Below are 25,064 nucleotides of genomic sequence, written 5' to 3' on the forward strand. Positions count from 1 at the left end.
GGAGCTCCTCAGTTTCGCCTCACATTGCGGGTCCTGCCTCTTTGTCTTTTACTTCATCCCGTTGTGCTGCAGGAACTGTAAGCTTAGGGTTGTAACTAGGCAGCTGTTTCGTAGGTGACTTAGGTGCATTAACTGTCTTAACGACTGCTTGTATTTTTTCCATAGGCTGCGTTGTTGCCGTTCTCGTTTGTGTTATTGTTAATCAGTTTAAACCTTCAGGGTCCAAGTTGAACTATGCGGTTGTTCCCTGCACTTGGACCCGGTACTTCTCTCTAGGGTTTTCGTCATACTTGTTCCTGGTTGTGGTTGTACACTTTGTTGTACGTCGCTCTGGATGAGAGCGTCTGCCAAATGCCTGTAATGTAATGTAACGCAGGTGTACGATCGCCTGGGCCTTGTCTCCGAAGAAGGACATAAATCTCAGCGACGTGCCTTTTGTTTGTTTAGCAGAGTGGGGGGGCAGTGCTGGCGGTTGTGGTGGAGCAGGCTAGCCCTGTGCTCTCTCTCTGTAGCCCCCTCACTGCTGGCCTTGGAAATACCACACAGGCTTCCTGCTGCATGTAGTGGATGAGCTGGAAGAACAGCTTTTGGTGAATTAGGTTCTGGACTGGACTGGTTTTGCGTGCGTGCGAGTGTGTTTGTTGTGTGTGTCGTGATGTGTGCATGTAGCGCTGCCGATGTGGATTGTGTGTGTGTGCTGTGTTGTGTGTGTGGTCTGTACCCGTGCGTGTGGATGTGTGTGTGTGTGTGTGTGCGTGTGTGTGTGTGTGTGTGTTTGTGTGTGTGTGTGTGTGCGTGTGTATGTCCATGTATGTGTGCGTGTGCACTTGCGTGTGGATGTGTGTGTGTGTGTGTGTGTGTGTGCATGTGTATGTGTTCTCCTGCACCTTACATTTACCTGTTATATAAAGGGTGACAGCCCCCTGGCCCAGGAAGTAAAAGAGTGAATGGTCTGCCGCCCCCCCCCCCCAACCACCCCCCACCCCGCACAGCTGTTTCATCATTTAGTGCCTATTTTCATGCTGAAAGGTTTCCCGGAAACAGGCTGGGAAAGATTCTTCTCTGCAGGCATCAGACAGAGCTCTCGCTCTCGCTCTCTCTCTCTCTCTCTCTCTCTCTCTCTCTCTCTCTCTGCTTGTGTCTGTCTTGATCAGGAGTTTAGCTGGATTTCTTTTTTCCTTTCTCCCCCACATCAGATGCATTTCACAGTTATTTTGAAGCGTTCTTCCCTAGAGGATAATTATGTGAAATAATGGCCTTCGGTTGACTCATGAAAGACTGTAAGAAAGACTGTACCTCTCTACCAGCGCCTAGCTGCTGTAACAGGCGGCCATGTGTCTGATCTCTGACTGCTGAAGGGCTGAACCTGAGTATGTGTGGGGGTGTAGTTTGGGCTTGAGTGTGTGTGTGTGTGTGTGTGTGTGTGTGTGCATGCATGTACGTGTCCATGTGTGTGTGTGTGTGTGTGTGTGTGTGTGTGTGTGTGTGTGTGTACTGTGGTTTGCTAGTGTGTGTGCATGCAACTGTGCGGTCCATGTGTGTGGGGTGTGTGGTGGTGTGTGTGTGTGTGTGTGCATGCATGTGTGTGTGTGTGTGTGTGTGTGTATGTGTGTGTGTGTGTGTGTGTTCTGCTGCACCTTACATTCGCCTGCTATATAAATTGGAGACCACCTGGGAAAACTTTAAAAAGTTGCTGCTGGAAGTGGTGCTGGAGTCAGGCGGGATGTGATATTTCGTCCGGTCTCATAAACCCTGGTGCTGTGATAGGGGTGCTGTAGGAGACGCAGTCTTTTGGATGAGATCTAACACTCGGGTCCTCACCCGTGGTCATTAAAGATCCCATGACACTCATCGCAAAGAGTAGGGGCATCCCTCAGTTTATTCGCCTAAAAATTGTCCTCTCCCTCTCCACTTCAGCTGATGTGGTGAGTGTTTTTGGCACAAAATGGCCACCCAGTTGGGAGCTACACACTGGCGGTAGTTGAGGCGAGTTTCCTACTCATCACTCATAAAGTTCTTTGAGTGTGAGCAAAGTACTATATAAATGCAAGCAATTGTTATCGTTGTATTAATATAATCATTAATAATATTTTGATATTTTATGGTTATTGAGCAAAATCCCGTCATATTATTCCCAGATTCTTCTCAGCCCTCGCGGTTACTGTAGACTGCGAACGGTAGAAGTCTTCAAATGACTGATTTAAAGGGAGAAAAAAAAACACAGCTGGCAAAAGCGTATCTGAAAAAAATGCAAGCCTCCTGTCTTTTTTTTTAGTCCCTTTTTTCTTTTCGTTTGAAAGCCGGGCTTCGCAGGGCTGTGTGCTCCGTCGGTTCTGCCGGCGGACTGCGGACCGAAGAGACCTTCTGTGCCGCGAAGGCGCCGTCCCGTCCCTCTCACCGGCCCGGGTGCGGCTCCCCGCCTCATTCCAAAAGAGCCCGATCTACCTCTTTCTCTTTTCAGTGCCGCGGGTTCCCCCCCTCTCCTCCCGTACATTACATTACATTACAGGCATTTAGCAGACGCTCTTATCCAGAGCGATTTACACAACTTTTAAATGATTATTTTTTTATTATTATTATTATTATTATTATTATTATTATTCATTTATTTATTTATTTTTTTTACGTAGTGCTTACATTTCATTCATTTATACAGCTGGATATATACTGAAGCAATGCAGGTTAGGTACCTTGCTCAGGGGTACAATGACAGTGTCCTACCTGGGAATCAAGCCTGTGACCTTTAGGTTACAAGACCGGTTCCTTACCCGTTATACTACACTGCCGCCCGCCCACCCGCCCGCCCGCCCCCTCTCCTCCTCTTTTGCTTCTAAAAAGGAAATAAAGGAGTAAAACAAAAAAAGACGGTAGTTTATTTTGCGGGATTACTATTCGCCGGCGGGTCAGCCCTAGCGGCGCTAACGGAAGGCCGTTCTCTCGACCCGCCGCCGCCGCCAAGCTGTCCGCTCCGCCGCCCGCCGCCGCCGAGCCCGTGCCAGGAGCGCTTTCTCTGCGCCGGGCTATTCTCCCTCCCTCCCTCCCTCCCTCCCTCTTTGTGTCAACCGCGCGGGCATTTCCATAGTAACGAGCCGAGGGCAGGCAGGGGGTTCGGATCGGATCCGCGGCGTCGTCGTCGCGGGAGACGGCCCTGTTTCACGGGATCGAGGAGGCCCGAGCGCGACGTGGGTTCGAGCGGCGCGGCGTCGGAGGGGGGAGGAGACGGGGCGGCAGGGCCTGGCGTGGGTTTAGGGGGCTGGACTCCCAGCATGGAGGCTGGCGACAGGCCGTGCAGCGGCGGTTCTGCCCAGAAAGATCCGGACTTGGACGCGCGTGCTAATGAGTCTCGTAGCCGTGGGGGGGGGGGGGGGGGATTTGTTCCTTGATCAGAGAGATGAGACTGTCCCACAAGCAGAGAGTCAGAGATGGGGGAAGGGTGGAGAGAGATGGAGAAACAGAGAGGGAGAGAGAGACATAGAGAAAGAGAGAGATATAGAGGGACGGGTGGAGAGAGATGGTGAAACAGAGAGGGACAGAGAGTGAGAGAAAGAGACATAGAGAAGGAGGGAGATATAGAGGGAAGGGTAGAGAGAGACAAAAAGAGAGATAAAGAGATAGAGGGAACAGTAGAAAGAAAGAGAAGGGAGAGAGAGAGAGGGAGGGAGAGAGAGAGGAGAGAGGGAGGAGGAGAGAGAGAGAGGAGAGGAGGGAGGGGGAGGAGAGAGGAGGGAGGGAGGGAGAGGAGAAGAGAGGAGGGAGGGAGGGAGGGAGTGCACGGAGCAGGCTGAGTGAGCTGAGAGAAAGGAATGCCTGTGCCGCTGCCTGCGCTGTGGGGCGGGCCGGAGCCTTACTGTAAGCCCGCGCTGAATAGCCCGAATTAGCAGCTGAAAGGATGGGAGTGAGTCAGCCGCTTTAGTGCAGGGCTAGCATTCCGCCAGCCCCCCCCCCAAAACCCCCCAACCCCCCAACCCCCCCACCGCGTGTTCCTGCTGACCTTCTCCTTTCCTTTCAGCCGCTGCCATGTTGTTCCAGAAAGAGAAAGGAAATAAATGGACCGGGGGCTTTGCCTAGCTGGCACGGGGCGGGGGGTCGGGGGGGGGGGGGGGGGGGTTTCACTAACGAGGCCCGATAGGTGACCAGAGTCTGAGAGGGAAGTGTGGGGGGGGGTTAACTTTGCACCCAGCTGACAATCTGTGGCTCTCAGAAATGATGACATTCTCAAAAAAATGTTGGTGAAATTCCTGATTAAGTTAAACTGAATCCACAATTCAAATTATTTTTTTTATTTGAATAAGTGAACTTAATCTTCCAAAGATGCTCCTGCGCTGTCTGTGACCTACAGATAATGCATGTGTAGGGAGTAGTGGAAAATAGTGAAAAACACTGCAGGAGCCTCTTTTGGAAATGTATTCATCTGCTATTTCGTTGCTTTTTTTTGGAACATAATGCCAAATGAGGATGATCTAATTTCTATGGACAGATATAATCATAAGGTATTTGACTTAAATTCTGTGTGATGTTTTGTCATGACTACGTCAGGGGTGTTATAGGCCCTGTTCGTTTGCATATGGCTTGCCTGGGACATGTTTCTGTGGCTTTTGAGAGAGCGTGTTTTCACCAGTAAATAGCCTGTAATACGCTCAGTGGCTGTTTTGGGGGGGGGGACCTCACCGTGACCTTTACCTCACACGCGAATGCAAAAAGGGTTTTGCGGTAGCCGTGTGCTCGCGTTTCGTTTCAAAATCTCGTACCGGTCGAGCACCGTGCCCACGCAGCCGAAATTTCACGCCGTCATTCAGCGGCGGTGGGGGGAGAGTGAATCTCAGGAGGGGGGCTGGTGTGCGTGCCCCGCGGCAGGGTAACGTCCCCGCTTTTCACCCGCGGAAATATAACGGACGTCTCCCCCGACAGCCCGTTTGCGTGCCGTTTTGGGTAAAATGCCCGGAGACGCACGTCCGCGGCGGTTGCGGTTTGAGTCCGTGAGTGGCGGTGAAGGCGCGTCCGGATAACGGCGTGACTTACTGCACGCGGACTCCTCCCCTCGCTGCCTCTGAGCTCTGTGCCGGTCGCCGCGCGGAATGGATTACCCTTCACTGCAGCCGGCAGCTAGCAGCTAGCAGCTATAGCAGCTGTGCTATGGCTGAGCAGCGGGGAGGACGTGGGCTATGCAGCAGGTCAGAATCAGGACGTCTAGCAGACGTGTGGGTAATGAGGGGGTGGGTGAGTGGGAAGGTAACGCCCGTGCTTTCCCCGCCTCAGCCTCTGACACCTGGCCCTGTAGGGTAACCGAGATCTCAGTCCTGGCGTCCCAAGCCTGGCGCGGTGAGGGGCATGATAATCTCGTACTCTGTGCTCCTCAACCCTGGCCCGGTAGGGGCATGGAGTATCTCAGTCTCTGTGCCCACACACCTGGCCCTGTAGGGACACGAGTATCTCGTCTCTGTGCTCCCAACACCTGGCCGCAGTGTTGGGGACATGAGTATCTCAGTCTCTGTGCTCCCAACACCTGGCCCGGTAGGGGACATGAGTATCTCAGTCTCTGTGCTCCCAACACCTGGCCCTGTAGGGGACACGAGTATCTCAGTCTCTGTGCTCCCAACACCTGGCCCGGTAGGGGACATGAGTATCTCAGTCTCTGTGCTCCCAACACCTGGCCCGGTAGGGGACATGAGTATCTCAGTTTCTGTGCAGAAGCCTATGCTACAAGGGACATTCTGTCAAATGAATATCATGAATAATATTTTTTTTAAGTGTTTTCACTACAACATGTCTTTTTTTCATCTAAGGAACTCATATTATGTCAAAATATTTAAAATTCTTAAAACGTTTTTTTACTGCCAGGTCTCAGGGGGTTTTAATACACCACACAGAAAAAACTATTTTTAAAATTTTTATGAGTTCATCAATTGGACAGTTGTATGTACAGCACTAACAGTATAAATCTCACAAACTGTGTCTTCTGCAGTAATAGAAGGTGATATAGTGATAATGTGGGAGGGCATAATCAGACTGGGCCTTCAGATCTATAACCGAATGTCTTAAGCTCTCCCTCATGTCTCTTTAGAGGCTGTGCCAGTAGAAATTCAAGAACAACCCTTTCCTTCCCTCTGTTGGGATCCATTGCATAAACGGCCTCTTATGGCGATTAGGCTTTGCTAGTGTGACCGCATTAGTGAGCCGATTTCCTGGATAGATAAGTGCTTCATTAATCCCCCAGGAGAAATGAGTCTACGTTTTTAGACTCTGGTCGGCCTAATTTCCGCCGGGCAATAGTAAAGCATCACGCGTATTTGTCCTGTATTGGAGTATTCCAGTTGCATCAAGCACGCGTTCCAATATGGATTGCCAGTGCTCTTCCATGTGGGCCTGGGGCACTGGAGTCGACCGACTTGATTGGCCCTCCTAGGCCGCCAGTCTCCTGCCTGTGTGCCCGACCAGCCCACTTTTAGAGTGTATGCAGCTGTTCCCCTCCGCTTTTCGTCTCTGGTCCCCTCCATCACCCCCCCGACCCCCCCACCCACAGGCCCAAAGCTCCACAGCCGGCCATGTCCCGTAGGAGTCTCCAGTTAACAGCACCGACCGAGTGGAGGGACAGACTACCAGTGCCGGGGCCACTGCAGTGACAGCACTCATATATATACTCCTCTGGAGGGCCAGCATTAATTACCCCCCCTGGACTGTGGGCTCACTGCCTCCCCTTTGTGCGTGAAGGGATGAATAGGAGAGGAGCTCACAATGGCGAAATTAATTTGGAATCATTTGCATTATCTCTCTCTCTCTCTCTGTCTCTCTCTCTCTCTGTCTGTCTCTCTCTCTCTCTCTCTCTCTCTCTGTATCTCTCTCATGAATATCCTGTTATCAAAGCCTTCCATATCACAAATCCATGAATAGACCCACATTGGTTTCTTGACCACCAGACAGTGTGATTTAATTAGGAGTTTTGAAAAGAGGGTGGTATTAAAATGCCCCCAAATGAATTGCTGACTCAAACGGATGCTCAAATACAGGTCTATGGTGAAGAGACAATAGGGATGCTGATCCCTAAAGTAGATTACACCACCCTTTAGTTATTTTAATAACTCAACATATTGTGTAATATTCTGAATGTGCTATGTCTGTGTGTGGGAAAAACCAGGCCTGCAATGATACAGTTAGTTAATTCTGTCTTGTTAGATTTTAAAAATGTACTTTAATAATTTGGTTTGATATTCTTGAACTGGTAGAAGCAAATCTAGCGCAAGCGAAGATCTTAGACAGAACCGTCTGCTGAACATCAAATCAGAGGACTTCTGACGGTTTGCTGTTGTGTCAGAACTGTGGCTTCAACTGTCGAGAGACGCAGAGACTCGCTATCTTCATCATCCAAAGCACTGTGACATCTCACTCAGTCATATCATCATCATCATCATCATCCTAATCACAGTGTTTCACTGTGACCCCCATCCAAAGCACTGTGACCTGTCACTCAGTCATATCATCATCATCATCATCATCATTATCAGAGTGTTTCACTGTGACCCCCCATCCAAAGCACTGTGACCTGTCACCTAGTCACACTCATCCTAATCACAGTGTTTCACTGTGCCCTCAAGCACTGTGACCTGCCTCGTCATACTCATCATCATCTCATCATACAAGTGTTTCACTGTGACCCCCATCAACACTGTGACTGTCACCTAGTCCACCATCCTATCACAGTTTCACTGACCCCTCAAAGCACTGACTGTCCCTAGTCCCTCTCCTATCACAGTGTTTCACTGTGACCCCCCATCCAAAGCACTGTGACCTGTCACCTAGTCACACTCATCCTTATCACAGTGTTTCACTGTGACCCCCCCCCATCTAAAGCACTGTGACCTCTCACAGACTGTGACATATAAATCACTGCTGCTCGATGCCACACCAAAGCACATCGTTGCTGGGGCAACAGCATGGGTTTTCATGAAGAGACTCGTCGTTTCCCGGAGCCTGGTGAAGAAGAGGGCGTGGCTGTGCGTGCGGGAAGGCGGGGTTTGGGGGATCGGAGGCAGGTGGGAATGACGCCGCTCGGGCTCAGGGTGGGGGGGTTGGGGGGGGGGGGCGCCTCCTCCAGTAAGCACAGCACGCGCTCACGGGACTCTGAGCAGGTGCGTTCCGTCTGCGCTGACGAATGAGACCGGTGCGTCCTGCTCAGGTGCGCTCAGGACACGGCAGGCGGCGCTTAAAGACGCGCTCCTGGCCGTCTCACAGCACCAGCCCAGCCGTGCGTCACAGCCGCTGCGTCGGGGCCGCCTGGATGCCGCGTCGCTTTCTCCATAGTCATCCTCCCTCGGTTTTCAAAGATAACTTCTCTCTAGATTAACGCCGTTGTAATTTTACTATTGATTGGAATTCATCTGTGTGCATTAACACGGGTATATCCATGTAATATATTAGTATGTTGAAATTCAGTCGTGTGTATGTGTGTGTGTGTATGTGTGTGTGAGCGTGTGTGTGTGTGTGTGTGTGTGTGCTTATTCTTCTGAGTGAAAATCGCAGGGCAGTAACCTCCAGTAAGGCTGCCCTTGGCCGTCTGGCCCCTGCTGTCTGCTATGCCCCTCCTCCATTTCGACCAAACCAATTTCCTTCAGACGGGCATCGCCGTGGAAACGCAGATTGATGCACCTGTCTCGTGGGGGCGGGGCCCTGCGGCCCGAGTGACAGGCCCTGGGCAGCGGTTGAGGGCAGAGAGCGGCCCACCTGCCTTTTTTTTTAGGTCAGCAGCCTGCGTATGCTGTGCATCCACGGGAACGCATCTGCCTCCTCCTCCTCCTCCTCCTCCTCCTTTATTTTTAGAAAATTGCCCGACGTGGCAGGAACAAGGGCAAGCGTGACGAGCAGACGCTGGAAACTGCAGAGGATAGCATCCCTTAGCGAAATGGAGAAACTGCACTTGTGCACCTTACTGCATGCCCCGCCCCGCCCCTGGGAGGGTTTGGGGATGACCTGGTTAACTCTCGCCCCTGGAAGGGTTAAGGTGTGGCCAGCTTAACTCTCGCCCCTGGAAGGGTTAAGGTGTGGCCAGCTTAACTCTCGCCCCTGGAAGGGTTAAGGTGTGGCCAGCTTAACTCTCGCCCCTGGAAGGGTTAAGGGTGTGGTCACTTAACTCGCCCCTGGATGGGCTAAGGCAGTGGTCTCAACTGTACTGAAGCTACAGGTCGACTGGTTTTTGATTTTGCACCTTAAAATCAGCACCCATTGAGACCCAAGACACCAGGAGTTGAGTACTTGATCAACTGGCTCTAAGGGATTATGCGTCACTATGAACAGCAGACCTGGCTCTCCAGCCAGGTTGGAGACCACTGGGTTAAGGTATGGCCTGGTTAACTCTCACCCCTGGATGGGTTAAGGTATAGCCTGCTTAACTCTCACTCCCGGATGAGTTAAGGTATGGCCTGATTAACTCTCACCCCTGGATGGGTTAAGGTATGGCCTGGTTAACTCTCCACCCTGGATGGGTTAAGGTATGGCCTGATTAACTCTCGCCCTTGGATGGGTTAAGGTATGGCCAGCTTAACTCTCATCCAGAGCTGCTCTCAGCAGTGCTCTCCTCCCTGGCCTTTGCATCGCTCTTCAATTATTCACAGATCATCCATTATTGTCATTGTCATTGTTCGTCCCCCAGCATCCTGACCCTGAAATTCCGCTCGGAAAGCACCGGAATGACCTGGACGTTCCGTCCCGGCTTGTTTGCGCTCCGGAGCTCTTGGGCAGGAAAGCAAACACTCCTGGATTCCTGCGTGGGGGGGGCGGGGGGAGGGGGGGCTTTGTGCGCCCTTGGTGACACGCCGGTGAATAATTGAAAAGCTGCGCGAGAGGACAGGTCGCCTACCGACGCCGGGGCTTGTGGGAAGAGGCGTGTCCCTGAGTAAAGCTCGCGGGTCGAAAAAAGATACGCTGGGACACCTGATACCCGGGAGTCCGGGTGCACTTCCTCTTACCCGGAGCTGCTGATTAATACAAATCCGTTTGACCCCCCGGTATTTGTGGCAGAGGTGATGACTGCAAGGGTGGAAGGGTTTTGGAAATCTTTTGAAAGGTGTATCTTCTGATTTCTTTTTTTTTTTTTTGCAAGATTTGTAGTGTTCCGTGAAGCTTTGACCTTCAGATTAACAGTGTTAGTAAAAAGTAGTGGGAGTACCCTTTGGAGAGCACTGTTGCCTGCATTTGGCACGACACGAAGTTCCTCTGTTGGTTACGAGACATTTTATTTATCGCTTCAGCTCGCGCTCAAGCACAAAAGTAAACATATATATCTCAGTCCCCCCAAAAAATTTCATTTTCTTTTTCTCTACGTGGTAAATCACACCGCCTTTTAGATGGAGGGTTACAATGCTGCCCGGCTCTGTGAAAGAACCGGTTTGTGTGTCCGAGATCGGCCCCCTTTGTGTCCGAGACAAACCCCCTGGTTTTCAGCCACCCCCCGTTTCTTTGTGTTGCGGCTAGCAGCACTTCCTGGTCCCAGCCTTGCGCCGATTATCTCCGGGAGGCAGAAGACGGCTAAATCACTAAAGAAATGTGCGTAAACGCTGCTTTCCCAGGCCCAGCCCCCATTCCTCCAAGCAGGTTTTTGTTGTTCAGCAGCAGTCTCGAGTTGCCAGATCTCGGTTATTTATCTAAATCCTGAAAATCAATCACGCGTCCAGGGGTGGAAGATCGGGCTGTTCATTTTCTCCGTGCGCCGGGAGACGTGAACGCGAAAATCTCTTGGCGTTCAGTCTTTTTGGAATTACAACGCGGACGTGACAATTGGACAGCAGCTCAGCATCGCCGCGATATTAGAATTCGCACGCCGTTCGCCGCTCGCTGCTCGCTGGATTCTATTTTTGGCCGGAGAGAAGCTGGCCGACAATGGCAGAGAAAAGAAAAAGAAAAAAAAGAAAAAAATCGAGCGCGCTGTCCGTGCCTCTCACGCAGTCCGAGGAGAAGCGAGTGTGTAAGACCAGAGACACGGCGGTCTCAGGCGCAAGCGTCTATTCTCTGCTCCGAGGTCCGGCTAAGTGCCTTTTGACCTACATTGGAGTGAGATGGTTTCGCAGTAAAGCGTACGGTACCAAATGTTATTAATAGAATATAGAAGCTGTCTCTTACATCCCAGCCAACCCTGGGTTTTTTTTTCTCTTCTCTGTGACCAAATTAGCTGTGAAGTCACGGGGAATCACAACATTTCCTTGTCCTGTCCACCAAGTGCGATTTCAAGCTTGTACCTGTCTCAAAAATTATACCGACTGAGGAAAACCGACGGTGGCACTGACACCATCTCCCCCTGCTCGTTGACCTGGCTTCGGGGTGCAAACACAAGCGTTTTACAGCGTTTTATTAGCAGCAGCTAACGCTACCTCTTTAGTGGCTCAGCTTTAGAGACAAGCAATCCTTTTTAGATGGCAACAGATGGCTACAGTTGTACCCATTCTGTGACTAATGGCAGTGCTAACTTCCCCTAGTTAGTGTAAATGCGTGAGATGCCCTCTGTAGCTCGGCCATGAATTACTTGTTGAGGTGAGAGGTGGGAGGCCAGCAGACTGAAGGGACCAGTGAGTCTCCTGATAGGTAATTACAGAATTTTGAACATGGCCGCTGCTGCCGCCGTGAAGCTGGCTGGCTCCTGTGATTGATTGTAATATACAGACCTTTTCCGAATAAACACCACCTTTCCTGAGTGTGCCACTTATCGTCTATGGATCCGTGTCATCAGAATAGATAGTCCCCGGGGAAAACACGTACGCTCACGGAATAAATCAGAACCCGGACCCGGGTGCCGGCCATGTCTCGGTATCCCCTGGTTACCGTGCCAGTTTCTATCCCCTTCAGAGGAGCCCTGGGTCTCTGCCCAAAAATAGACCCCCACTGCCAGACAGCTACATAACTACAGCTGTGCCGAGCAGTTTGGAGGCTAAGAACGCTGGCTGTGAATGGATCTAATGCTGTTTCAATATAAGCGCTCCTAACTCCTGAAATCCCGAGCTCCTCCTCATCCTTCAGTCTCATAAGCCTATGATTCATGAAAGATAGAGCTTTCCTCTTTTGACGCTCCAACTGTACGAATATAAAATATGAACAAACACATTTCAGCGATGCACCCCTCAATCAAGGTTTGAGAGTTAACATTATTTACTACTGGCCACGCCCACTGCCTACTCTGCCATGTTGCTTTTTCTTAGAAACGAATCACATTCCTCTCTCCCTGTCCTGCTAATAGATCCAATGGCCCTTTATTACGTGGCCCTGTGTTTATATATTTCATTTTTAATTGTGTTTGGGCTGCTCAGATACCTTCAGGTATCCAAACCCAAAACATTTATTTATCATCAAAATATCTTTTTTTGTATAAATATGTTTGTGCGTAAAATAGCTATGCACGCAGCTTGCTGTTTGTGGCAGAAATGATTGTGTTTGGTTTGTAGTGTTATGAATTACCCACATGGTTAGGCCAAATGTGAATTGATCCTTGGAACTTATTCACCCCATCTTGTTTTTGTGAATTTCACGAGATTATACTTTGTCGACAGTATGACTAAATAAAATAAATATCATACCTCTGTGCCCTGTAAATATATGGTGTGGCAAGTCTCAAAAGTAAGGTTTCTCACAGTGGGAGGTGTGGCCTGACTGAATAGTACAGGTATGTGATTCCACCCTGGGAGTTGGTAGCTACAAGATAGCCATCTTTTCTGGTAAAATTAAAACACTAACCCTGAATAGAAAACCTTGATGCCCAGTAAAAAGAAAATACAATTTCTAAAGTGCTCATTGATCATAGTATTTTTTCTTTCTTTTTTGAATGTATATTATCGCTTACTCATTACAGGTGCAGGAAACTGACACCTGTGAATTCCTTGCGTCTTAATACTGTTTTGCATTCATAATTATCTTTAAATGATTTGTGCACAAAAATGTAGAAGAGCCAGTGCTGAGATTGGGTTGCTTTCCCCCTTGGCTAAACAGCAGGTTGTCAGTGTGTGGGGTTAAATGAGTACAGTGTACATCCCTACAATGCTATGGCTGGCAAAGTCCCTTCTACTTTTAATACGTAAGCGAGGCCCTTCCACTTGTGTGCAGGCAAGCTAAGTTGGAAATGCCTAAGCATTGTGCCTGGTCTCTGGATGCAGAAAAGCCAATACAGTAAGTTGTCACTTCTGGGGGAATATAACCGCAATTTGAATCTAGTTTCCTGGACTTTTAATGGTATTTATAATAACTCAAATACCCAGATAATTACACTCCTTTTTTTGTGGTTGGTTCTTTTCATTAAGCTTGTCCTGAGGAGTCAATTTTAGGGGTACTCCCAGCAGTGTGTTCATTATAAAATGGTCACCACTGTATGCTTCTGGGGTGCCCATTCCTCCAGCATTCATTACTCACATTAAAAATGTAGAACATTTAATTTACTCGGTTTCCTCGGCCCTTCTCTTACGGGAGTTCATTATTCAGAAGCTTCACTGCTTCATCTCTGTGAGATCAGTTACAGAGCACGTGGGGCCGGGTTCTGATTTCTAAGCCAGGCGGACAGAGAGTTAAGTAAATGCCCTCTTCCGTATTCCGGTTTGGATTTTTCTTGGCGGAGTAGGGAGCCGCTTCCGCGCGCGCGCGTCCATCCTCTTTGACCGGTCTCCCGTGTTTATCTGCCCCCTGTCTTCTCCGCTGTTCGTTTGCGCTGATTTAGACAAAGTGCTCTCGCTGGCCAGATGCAATTTTCTATTTTCCGTTCCCGGGTACACGACGATGTGCGATGAACACGTCTCCACGGAAACGGACGGTAATGGAATCTCCCCCCGTCTTTTTTTTTAGGCAAGGCGCAGGGCATTAGAGTCGCCTCTGAAATGGAAAGCCCATACAAATAGCTCAGAGAAACCAGGTCACAGGAGAAACAAAAAAAAGAGATAAATGGAGTTTGGTTTTTCTAGATTTACTTTTTTTTTTTTTTTTGCCCGTTCCTCTGGATGTGCATCTCCCTTCTTCTGGCAGTGCTGACGTTGATATTTATGTCAGCCAATTTGGGAGATTGCATCTCTTGTTTTGACTGACAGAAAATGCCGTCTGAAGGGATTTTGCCTGTTGATGTTTCAAGCCTCGATTTGACTTGCCAAATTTGTGTTAGAGCTTGGGGGAAATATGTGGAGAAATGTAGTTATTAGGGTCATTTTTTTGTTTTCCATGAAACCAGAAGAAAATCAATGTTGCCACTTTGAGAAATGCTCCTAAAGAGAATTATAGCAGGGGCTATTATTTTAGCAAAGGAAATCTTATCAAATATCATGGGCAGTTGCCAATGAATCACTGAAATATGTAAGCTACATACAGCTCGGTACCAATACCAATTCCGAAGGTTTTCCGATTGTAAATATGTTATATTGCACCTTCAACACAATTGTTTCTTCTAATATAAAGTAGTTGTTTTCAGTAATGAGGTTCCAAAAAGGAAAGTGAATATATTTGTGATAACAACCAAATACATGCATGCATTTTGGCGCCTTCTGAAGAATGTTCTAGAAACCCAAAGCCTCAGCATAGTAAAGGAGGTAAGCTTATGGTAATAATTTTTAGGTATATTCCTGTCAGTAAAAACCAAGGTGTGTCTTCAAAGCTTGTCCATACTTCATTAACGTCTCTAATCCCATAATGATTACAGTGAACTTAAACCATCTTTTCTGGGCATGATTTCTGCATGGTTAAGATTGTAATTCATTGTAATTAATGAATAAGCTTTGAAAAAAAAGTCTGGGAAAAGAGCTCATTAACGAATGAGAGAGCTTTCCTAATACTTTTAATACTTTTCCCAGATTGAGATTCAAAATTAGAGGACAAACAGGGTTGAGAAAGTGTTCATAACTATGGAAGTGCAAATCCTGAATTCCTTTATCTCAGTATCAGTGGAACAATTTTATTAAAATCTTACAAAACATCAAATATTGGAGCGGTTCCTGCATGCTGGAAGCAGTTAACATTTTTTTATGCTTTTTGATTTCAGACTTCATAAATTCATCCACCCCCGATTTCTGTGCTTTAAACTTTTAAAGTCTGGACTGGAAAAATAACTCTGATAGTCATGCAATCGCTTTGATCAGATTGGTGACCATGGTGTTGTTCTGCTTGTTGTTACGGGGATACAGAGTACAGCTTGAAATCGATTCTGTACGTCACAATTCATTGTAAGAAGGACTCCCAGCCTTAGCTCTGTGCATTGGTGTGTGTGTGCCTGTGTGTGTGTGTGTGTGTATGTGCGTGTGTGTCTGTGTTTGTGTGTGACTGTGCGTGTATGTGTGTGCATTACAGTACGTGTGTGTGCCTGACTGTGTGTGTGCCTGTGTGTGTGTGTATGTGTGTGTGCATGACTGTGCCTGTGTGTGTGTATGTGTGTGTGTGTGCCTGTGTGTGTGTGTGTGTGTGCATGTCTGTGCATGTGTGTGTGTGTGTGCGTGCCTGACTGTGTGTGTGTGCGTGTGTATGTGTGTGTGCGCGCCCAACTGTGAGTGTGTGCCTGTATGTGTGTGTGCGCGCCCAACTGTGAGTGTGTGCCTGTGTGTGTGTGTGTGTGTGCGTGTGTGTGTGTGTGTGTGTGTGTGGCGTCCATTGTATTTGTATTGTCTGTTAGTACCACACAGCCCTCTTCTCCTGGGAGGAGCTGGGGATGAAGAGAGGAGGGCAGAGAGAGACAGCAGCGGAAAGGGACAATGGCTGTGTAGAAAGGCTGTGCAGGAGAAGGTCAGCTGTTCCTCTGTCAGCTTCTGAATAATATGCAGAGAAGTCGAATGGGCTTTTGACCTGCACAGCATCTCTATACATCTCTACAGTTTCATTTTTGTTGAGAAGATGTTCACACACAGATGTTTAGCAGCCTAGGAAGAGCTTTAACCAGTGTTGGATCCCTGTGAAAGAGGCTTATGCTGAAGGATCGAACAGTGGACTGTGAAGGCCTGCTGAACGGGAATTTGTCTTGAAGGCTGTTATTTGAAACGGGCTCCTTTTGTGATGAGGCAGAAAACTATGAGACAGATATGGACCAAACAAGCGCAAATCCGCAATAGCTGTGACCGCACACGCGCATGCATCCATGTGTGCATGCATCCATGCACACACCCTCACGCAAACACGTGACCTCTGCTTTGGCTCATGACCAACCTTTCCACAAAATCTTGTGCAAATCTGTGAATCCATTCGGGAGTTATGCGCCTTTTGGGCCACGCCCATCGCCACGCCCCCTCTTGGTCAACCGGCCTGAAAGGTACTAAAGCTCTACCTTCGGTCATGACCAACCTCCATGCCAAATTTCAGCCTCCTGGGGCGAAAACTGTGGCCGCTACGGGGTGGGACACTTTTGTGGACCAACCGACCAACCAACCGACTGACCGACAGACAGAGCTACAGAGCTGCGGTCGCAGCTAATAAAAGATTTCATGTAGTCGCCAGCAGATGTATATTATTGTGTATGTGAATACTGTATGTTCACCCACAAACGCACAACTACACTATGACCAAACGTATCTGGACACCCCTTGGCCTGGGGCTGTTTTTCATGGTTTGGGCTATAGGCCAGTGAAGGCAAATTTTAATGAAATGACAATTCTGTGCTTCCGACTTTGTGTCAACAGTTTTGGGGAAGGCCCTATCCTGTTAAAGCACGACAGTGCCCCCTAGGCTGAAGGGCGGCTGACAACACTGTTTCCCCATCATTTGGTGGGGAAACAGTGCATGCATGGCATTAGTATATTTCTCTGATGTAAATGTGCACCTGCCAAAGGTCTTGATGCGATCAACATTTGTCCTTAATTTGTCCCCTTAATTTGTACTAAACAGTTCAAATCAAGAACATTTTTCTTCAGACGGTTTAGTGAGTTCAGCAGTCGCTAAAACTGACTCTCCAAACTGAGATTGCAAAGAAAAGAATGTGTGACGCTTTTCACATATTCGTCTGGACAGTTGTCTGTTGAACACAGGCCGCAGTCTCCGTTGTGACGTGTGTGCATATCGTGAGGATGTTTCCTTTTACTGTCTTCGACGGGCAGAGAACTGAACGAACACAATAGCCTGTACATTTCCGATGACGTGCGCTCCCCGCTGGATCCATTGTGTGTCGTTAGCTGCGGGCCTGTATTTATTGGGATGCCTCGTGACTCCTAGTTTGGCCCGTCTTTGTGACTTGAAGTGGAATCTATCAGAAAGAAAGGCGAAACGAAGCAGTCGTCAATAAGCACAGACACTTGAGTCAGGTCCCCGGGCGACGGTGAATGCACTTTTCATTTGAAAAGCTCACGCTGAGGTTTTTATACTGTCTATTCCAGTAGGGGGGGGGGGGGAGCTGCATCCTCCCTCCCCGAAGCCTCTCTAAAGGCAAACAGAAGGCGTGTAACTCTATTTTGAAGACTATTTTTATGTGTACTGTAGCATCACAGCATGCGAGGTGAATGTAGTCTCGATGCACTCATCCGCAGGATCACCATGGGTCGCTGACCGGGCCCTGTGAACACAAACTACGAAACCCAGTTTAGTTTCCTGTTCCTTTTGTAGCTTAAACTCATTAGCGAAGGATCAGGTTTGGACAACCTTTTTCTTTAAAAAAATGGAATGTTTTTTTCAATTTTTTATCCCCGGTTTGGCGTTTATCAGCGCCTCGTGCCGCCGCAGCCTCTGCTGTCGGTTTGGGAGGACGCGGGCCGGCGTTTCTTGTCGTCCGCAGCGCGCGGCATTGTGTGAGCCGCCGCTTCCTGTCGCGCGGGCATCAGATCCAGAGGAGCGCGGCTCACGCGCAGCGGCTCTGCGGCCGGACCGTGCGGACCCCCCCCGCCGGCGTGAACCGAAGACGCCGTCACCCCGGCCTCCTGCCCGTCCCTGGGTGATGGGCCCACCGGGGCATCGCCCTGCAGGACGGGCGGGTCGCCAATCAGCACTGCCACGGTCCCCAGGGGGTTTGGTACCAGAACCAACACCACATTAAACTGTGTTTATGCAGCGTGTGGTGACTAAAAAACACCAGTAACCGCCCTGAAATGCCTGAATTGAGCCCCGCCTTTGGGAAAAACAGGGGCTTTTGGGTTGTTTTTCTTGCCTCTCCAGAAGATTGCACGGCAGACTGTAGCTCTGGCGGTAGAGAAGCGGCTCGTACGTGAGAAGAATGAGACTGTTTCGTACCGCTGTTCTGCCTGAACTGGCACAGTTCCCCCTCTGGCACTGCCACCCCACTGGCTCACTGCGTAACCCTGCCTGAATACACCAAGGCCCTGTCCCTGCTCGCACCCCGGGTCCATCTGCCCAATTCAACAGCACGCCGTCCTGCAGCCTCAAAGGCACAGCATCCCCCCCCCCGCCTGCCAGTCCCACATCACACCACACGCCCCTGCTGGGGGCTCTCTGCCTGACGAGGTGCGGTCGCCTGGCAACACCCGCCGGTCACACATTCCAAACTCCCGCCGTCTTCTCCCCCGCCGGTCCCCCAGAGCTGGAGCCCATTGAAGCGAACCAGTGATTTTTTTTTTTTTTTTGGACTCGTCAGGTACTGTAGTGAGTCAGTGAGGTGGTATGAAAATAATGACGTTGTTTTTGTTATGATCATTCCAAGAACTGTGTGTGCTTGATATAGCGGTGTTTATGTTCTTCTGGCTTATCAGTGCTTCTTCAGCTTGACGCAGCTCGACGCATCATCACTGATGTGTTACTTGCAGATACTGTATTCGCTGCCTTTGCCCTCGTGTGACATACGCTTATTATGAATATCGCCACGGTGACCTAATTCGTCTCTCTGGATAACAGCGTCTCCTAAACAAATAATAATTATCGTTTTTAAGAGTTTCTTCTCCCTCCGTGATTGAACATGTCTTAGGTAGCTAATTATTTCCCTGAATGAAAATATCAGATCTGTCTGTTGTAATTGTTGCGCGGTCTGCATTTTAAGCAGTGTTTGTATTCTCTGTCGAGCTTTTCTCCGGAACATTTTATTCCTCACTCCGATGGAGGCGCGTCTGCCGAAACTGTTGAGTAAGTGGCGCGATTAGACGGGAAGATCTCTGTGAGATTGTTCTGGCGAGAGAGCGCATCGGGGAGTTAGTTCTAAAGGGAGTGAGACCCGCATTAATGGACTCCTCAGACTCCCGCCTCATCGTTCCTGCGAGAATTCCAGCGGTCTCGTCTCCCTCTGCATTCGATTCCGCCCGAGCTGTCGGAACGTGAGGGCGGACGCCGGCGCGGACGTGAGTCGCGCTCACATCCTGAAGCCGGGCACCCACCGCACGCGTATCGGCCGCGAGCGCACTACGCGCGTATTACGCGCGTAACTGAAGCGTGATTGAAGTACTGTTATTACAACGGCAGCGGGCGACGTCGTCTCCACCAGATGCGAACGCGTCGCGTACCGGCTGCGAAGCTCGCGCGACACAAGCGAACTGAAGCGTAGTTTTTCGCTTCTGTTCTATTTTTTCGGCTTGTCGCGCGTCACGTTGGCCTGTTTATACACAGAAATATGCTCTAAAATGCTAGGTATACATGCTCTGATTTATATTTCATTCTTATATTACTGGGGGTGTGTCCCTAGTTACCTCCCAGATATTTTTTAAGCAGCTAAAAAAATACAAGCCTTTTCGTTTTGTAAAAATAAATAAATAACTGGAACCTGGGGGAAAGGCAAACTTAGTTTCGCTGTCTTATTTTCCGGAGGGGGTGGGGTAAATTTGAAAATACACCACAGAAAGACGTAGGCTATTGAGTGACGTAAAAGGGAATGCACCGAGCAGCGGTTTGTTAGCTCGAGTATTGGAAGATAGTTTTTAACCAACCATTGCTCAGCCTATTTGACTTCTCCGATGTCTTCGTTCGCCGTGCTTTCAAAAAGGGCTTGTTAATAAAAATCAGATAATCCACAGAGCTTTAAAAAAAATCAGATTATTTAGTGGTCTTGCCGATGAAAATGCACCTATTTTATAAATGAAGTTGTAAGCAAGCCTTTATTGCACTTGTACTTCAAAGCTTCCGGTGTTCATGGCGTTGTGGTGTTCATATCCCTTCAAGATTAAAACTGTTACTGACTTTTTCATGATTAGCTGATTTTACTAAATCTGATCCTATAAATGTTTTGACGTGAATGGCAAGACAACACGGGAATTCCCAATGGTTGATTACGGATTATTTATTATTATTATGATCATTACATATTCTTCATGAAATTGGCACGCTTGTTAACCAAGCAAATAAATTAATACAGTTTGAGATTGATTGTTATGCAGGCTACGTTGCGATTTAAGTTTATGGTACTTCTTGAAAGCGTTTACTTTCTCACGTAGGCTATTTACGAGTTAACGAAATATTACCAAATTAACAAACTGAAAAAGGTCTCTCACCAAAGTATTCACTTAACCCATAATCAACAGTCGTGAACAAACGTGAAATACACGATGTAAAAGCCCACTGCAGACTGCGAGAGCTACTAGGAATATATAGCTTTTACGCAAGCCTTTGCGCGACACAAACGGAACCAGTGGAGACACCCTACGCGTCGCGCCGTGCTGCTTCGCCCTGCTGTTTACGCGACGCATACGCGACGCGTGCGGTGGGTGCCCGGCTTGACATCCACGCGCCTCTCCGCTGCCGTTGCCCAATTAAAGCGTTTCAGTCTGTCATGCCGATTTCTGGACCGGTTTCTGACTTTGATATTTTTTTCGCTTGTTAGCTGGTAAAAGCTGTGAAGTGTCCCTCGGTTATGCGGCTTTTTGTCCACACACACACACACGTACACCACACGCTAGGAAGGCAATGTTACCCTGCAATTAATATGTGATTTGCACAACACGTAAGCTTCTGCTGCTGTTGAGAGCAGTTGGGGAAAAAAATGAAAGGTTTAGTGGCACTGAGGCCCAGTACATGCAGTACTGGCGTTGTGACCAGAAGGTTACAGATTATATTCCCAGTTTCAATATTACAGTAACATTTAGCACCTTGAGCACCCTTAACCGTTTTTCTGGAAATATCTAGCAATCCGTATGGATACTATGTAAAAATAAAAGCTTCCTTTTGAAAAAGAATCTTCTGTGAAATTAAATTGCTAGGGGTGCCCTGTAATTCTGGGGTTGTGCCAATACTGGCTGATAATAGCTTGGAACGACCTCAATGGTATCAGCCTGACACTAAGATTATGGGGGACATGATGGGCTAGCGTGTTGATGCTACGTGCGTGCACCAGAGATGGGAGGCATTTGGTACACAGTGAGAATGTTACGCTCAAAAAGTAGCCTAATCATGGCCATCTGAAAATATTTTATTTATTAATTATTTTTAATTTACCAGTTCAAGCAACTACTGTAACTAACAGCATTACGCAGAGACTCTTCTTAATAATAAAGAAGAACTCTACTTTTCCCCCTTAAAAACCTGATGTCTGTGCTCATCTACCATGCATGTGGAGACTAGGTTGCGGTTTGCTTTTGGTCTACGTTTGTAAAATAGGGAGTTATCGGCACTAGCATTAGTCATACGGCTAGTCAAATATTGGCTGTTGATATCAGCCTGAGAAATTACACATTGTATATGCCGATAAATAACAGTACTAAAACCATTATCTGAAAAGATAATGAACTGCAGTCGGCTTTGCTGAGACTGGAACTCAGGGTCCTCAATGTGTGCCACTGTTCCTCTAAAAAGAACGTTTCATAAGGCTTGTTTTCCTGCTTCGTTAACATTATTGTTTGCGGCGTGTTGACTCGCAATACCGGCGTAAAATTCAGCAAACCGCTCCAAACCACTTTTTCCTGTTCATTTTCTGCTGTGCAGTCATACACTTGTTTGGCCAGTGAGCAGATAAGCACTTACTGAGTGGATCGTTTGTATCTTTTTTTTGTGTTATTACAAATCAGGTTTGAATGAAGTGTTTTAAAAAAATGAAACTAGATGACTGAAGAGCTACTTGCATGAAGAATAAATAGCCTTGCTGTTCTACAGTCGATATATCACAGGAGAAGACTCTGCTGTTATGGTGAGTGTACATAAGTAAGGGTGTTAACTCCAGTTTCAAGGCAGTGTCTATTCATTGCAGACTGATTGCGCATGGAAATGCAGAAAGAATGGCTTTTTGGAAGCAGTCGGCTGGGCTCTGTGTCTCAAATCAATACTTAAATTAGCAGCTATGGTTTTTTTTTTGCTTTGTCTGCAAATGTGTGGACTGCTTTCCAATGGCGAAAGGCTAATAAACAAGTCCACTGGGGCTACTGAGCGGTTGCAGAGCTGTCATGAGAATATACAGATAAGCTTCTTTTGGTTTAACGCTTCTGGTGACCTAAGTGTTATAGGACGAGCTTGGAAATCGTTTTTAGGTGCCGTGTGTTAATCTGTGCCACCGAATCTAGGGATGAAACTGGCTATATTTCACAACATATTTTTAGTTTTTTTCCCTCATAATTCTCAAGTAATATTTGTTGGCCTTTCCCATTGCTGAATCATCTTCTGTCAATTTGAGAGGGCACAGACCCACAGTTATGTCCTCCACTATGCATGCTGGCTCTCTACTAATGCTGCAGTCCGCGGTTGCTCTGTGTGGTCTTTGTTTTGGAGCAGTGTGCTACCTGCACCCCCCCCTCCCCTCCCCTCCCCTCCGAACAGAGGAGTCACTCTTGCATGTTGAGCTGGGGAATATCCTGCAGGCTGTGGCCCTCCCTCCCTGGGTAATGGCCTGGTAAATAGCTTGTCCCCTGCAGGGCTGCAGATTCACAGTCTGGACCCATGGGGTGGGGGTTAGGGCTAGGGTTAGGGTTGCACAGAGAGGCTGCACAGAGAGGGCAGTGCCGTAGCTGCAAACGCCGACCAGCGGCCCAAACTGCTGTTATATTTTCATCGGTCTGTCCGGGGTCCTCTTAAAGGCTTCCGAGCTGGACGGTGGAATTTTTTTTACAACCAAACCAAACAGTGTGGGATTCGTCAGGTTTGCCAGGTTTATGCAGTTTAGCTGCAGAGGTGAGGAAATGGCTTTTTATATAGGCATCAGCAGCATTAGTTGGAATGCCACAGGGGGGCCTGTAGTCACATGGGAATGGAGCACCAATGAAACGCAGTTAACCGCCCTTTGGCCCCGCCTCCGCCCCGCGCCCTGTCCATCACGCCGTGCCTCGGTGGAAATGGCTGTGGATGTGCTTCAGAGCACGAGGGAAGGGGATTGTTGTTCTTCATCATATTGCTTTGAAAATCACTTAAATATTAATTTTCCCCTCAGGCTGACTACCTTTGATCTGGCAAACGTTTTGTTTTTCGTTTCGTTTTTTTTTCCCCCCTTGGAAGGCGTCTCTAATTAGCAGGCGACCTCTTAGCTTCTGCAGCGCGTGGCACCAGTCTGCTGCGTTTTGATTCATCGCTGTTTGGGCGATCAGTGTTTATCGCCAACCGCTTCCTCTCGCTCATCCATTCCAAGGTCAGCGCAGATCGAATGCGAGTGGGTTATTGAGTGAACAAAGTGTCGCAAGTGAAATGTTTTCTTCAGAAACGCAGATTCAAAATGATGCCCTTTTTCCATAACTCACTAAATCTCAGTTACGCTTAACGAACAGTGTAGGGAAGTAAACAGTATAGCGGTAATCATGATTTGTTTTGCTTATAGAGTGGCTCAATATCCGTTATTCTCTACTTGTTTTAATCTGTTTCACTGCACTTTGATTGCCTTTCTTTGTGGGTTTTATACAACTGATCGAATGCCAAGTCTTCCCTCCGAACTAAAATGGGAACAGGCTGTAATAGATGAGACATCAGCTTGGTTTCTCTCTCAATTAGCACCGCAAGCTTTGGTTTGCCGAAATGAGAGTATTCTAGCCCATAAAATACCCATCCTGCTCTTGTGTCTGGGTTGTTTTTAATGGGAATCTGTTTACTGTTAAATGGCCTCTTTATCTCTTGGTTTTTAAGCCTATGGCATCTCATAACTATAACCTTCTTAACTGTGAACGCGGAAAAGCTTCTGGGATCGTCAACTCAATTAAAGTATTCCTGTAATAGGGGCTGTAGTGACCTGCAATCCTCATAGATATTTTATAATACAAGTATTCAAATGTTTTATGAGAATTTCTCTTTGAGAAGCTTGTGTAAAACATTTGGCCGAGTAAAATCACCTGTATTGTTGCATCTGCATTTTAAAATCCCCCCCCCATGTTGAATATATGCTTTGTGGCTGGTGGAATGAATGGCCCCGACTGATTTTTTTCCCCAGGGAACCGTTGCCCTGTTGCATCACAGTGCAGTATTTAAACCACAAGTTGTCTGGAGCCTAGGAGACAGCACTACAGGCTGGCATACTGCTCTATTCTCATCATTCTGCAGAGCAGCTTGCGCGTTTGTCAGAGTGCCCGGAGCTCGTTCTGGCAGGGGGTGCCGTAGGTGGCCCCCAGAGCGCCGCTACGGCTGTAATGTCGCGCCGCCGCCGCGGCGTCTCACCACTAGCACGGGAAAGGAGGGGGAGCGACGCTCATTGTGCGGCGGTAAAGAGAGCAGCGGTGCGTGGAGCGCGGGGGGGGGGGGGGGGGTGGGGCTTGGCTCTGAGTTAGCGGGAGAGCGACAGGGTGGCACGCTCGTACCCAGGGCTCTGAGTTAGCGCGAGAGCGGCAGGGTGGCACGCTCGTGCCCAGGGCTCTGAGTTAGCGGGAGAGCGGCGGGGTGGCACGCTCGTACCCAGGGCTCTGAGTTAGCGGGAGAGCGGCAGGGTGGCACGCTCGTACCCAGGGCTCTGAGTTATCGGGGTGGCGCCGGCTCATTCTGGTGTGCGTCTGCCGTTTCAGGGTCCTGCCAGCGAAGAGGAGACCCCCGTCGTCAGCCCGGCCAATCCTCAGCAGCCCGGGGGACGCCACAGCTTTGTCCAAGACCACTTCCAGGCACAGTACAGGTGAGGCCCGTTGTGCCTGCTGCTGTCTCCCTACAGTTCCCCCTGCTCTTCCCCAGCTATTTCCCTTCAGTTCCCCCTGCTCTTCCCCAGCTATGTCCCTTCTATTCCCCCTGTTCTTCCCCAGCTATTTCCCTACTGTTCCCCCTGCTCTTCCCCAGCTATGTCCCTTCTATTCCCCCTGTTCTTCCCCAGCTATTTCCCTACAGTTCCCCCT

General features: G+C 48.6%; 1 protein-coding gene across 1 annotated transcript in view; it reads left to right on the forward strand.

The window, feature by feature from the left end:
- usp43a (ubiquitin specific peptidase 43a) overlaps positions 1–25,064 on the forward strand; it is a 133,218-nt gene that overhangs the window by 28,789 nt on the left and 79,365 nt on the right. Inside the window, exon 3 of the mRNA XM_064324135.1 lies at positions 24,747–24,850. Within this exon, the coding sequence (XP_064180205.1) occupies positions 24,747–24,850 (104 nt within the window). The remainder of the gene's footprint in view (positions 1–24,746; positions 24,851–25,064) is intronic.

This window comes from Anguilla rostrata, chromosome 2, assembly GCF_018555375.3.
Source record: "Anguilla rostrata isolate EN2019 chromosome 2, ASM1855537v3, whole genome shotgun sequence".
In the NCBI taxonomy this organism is placed as follows: Eukaryota; Metazoa; Chordata; class Actinopteri; order Anguilliformes; family Anguillidae; genus Anguilla; species Anguilla rostrata.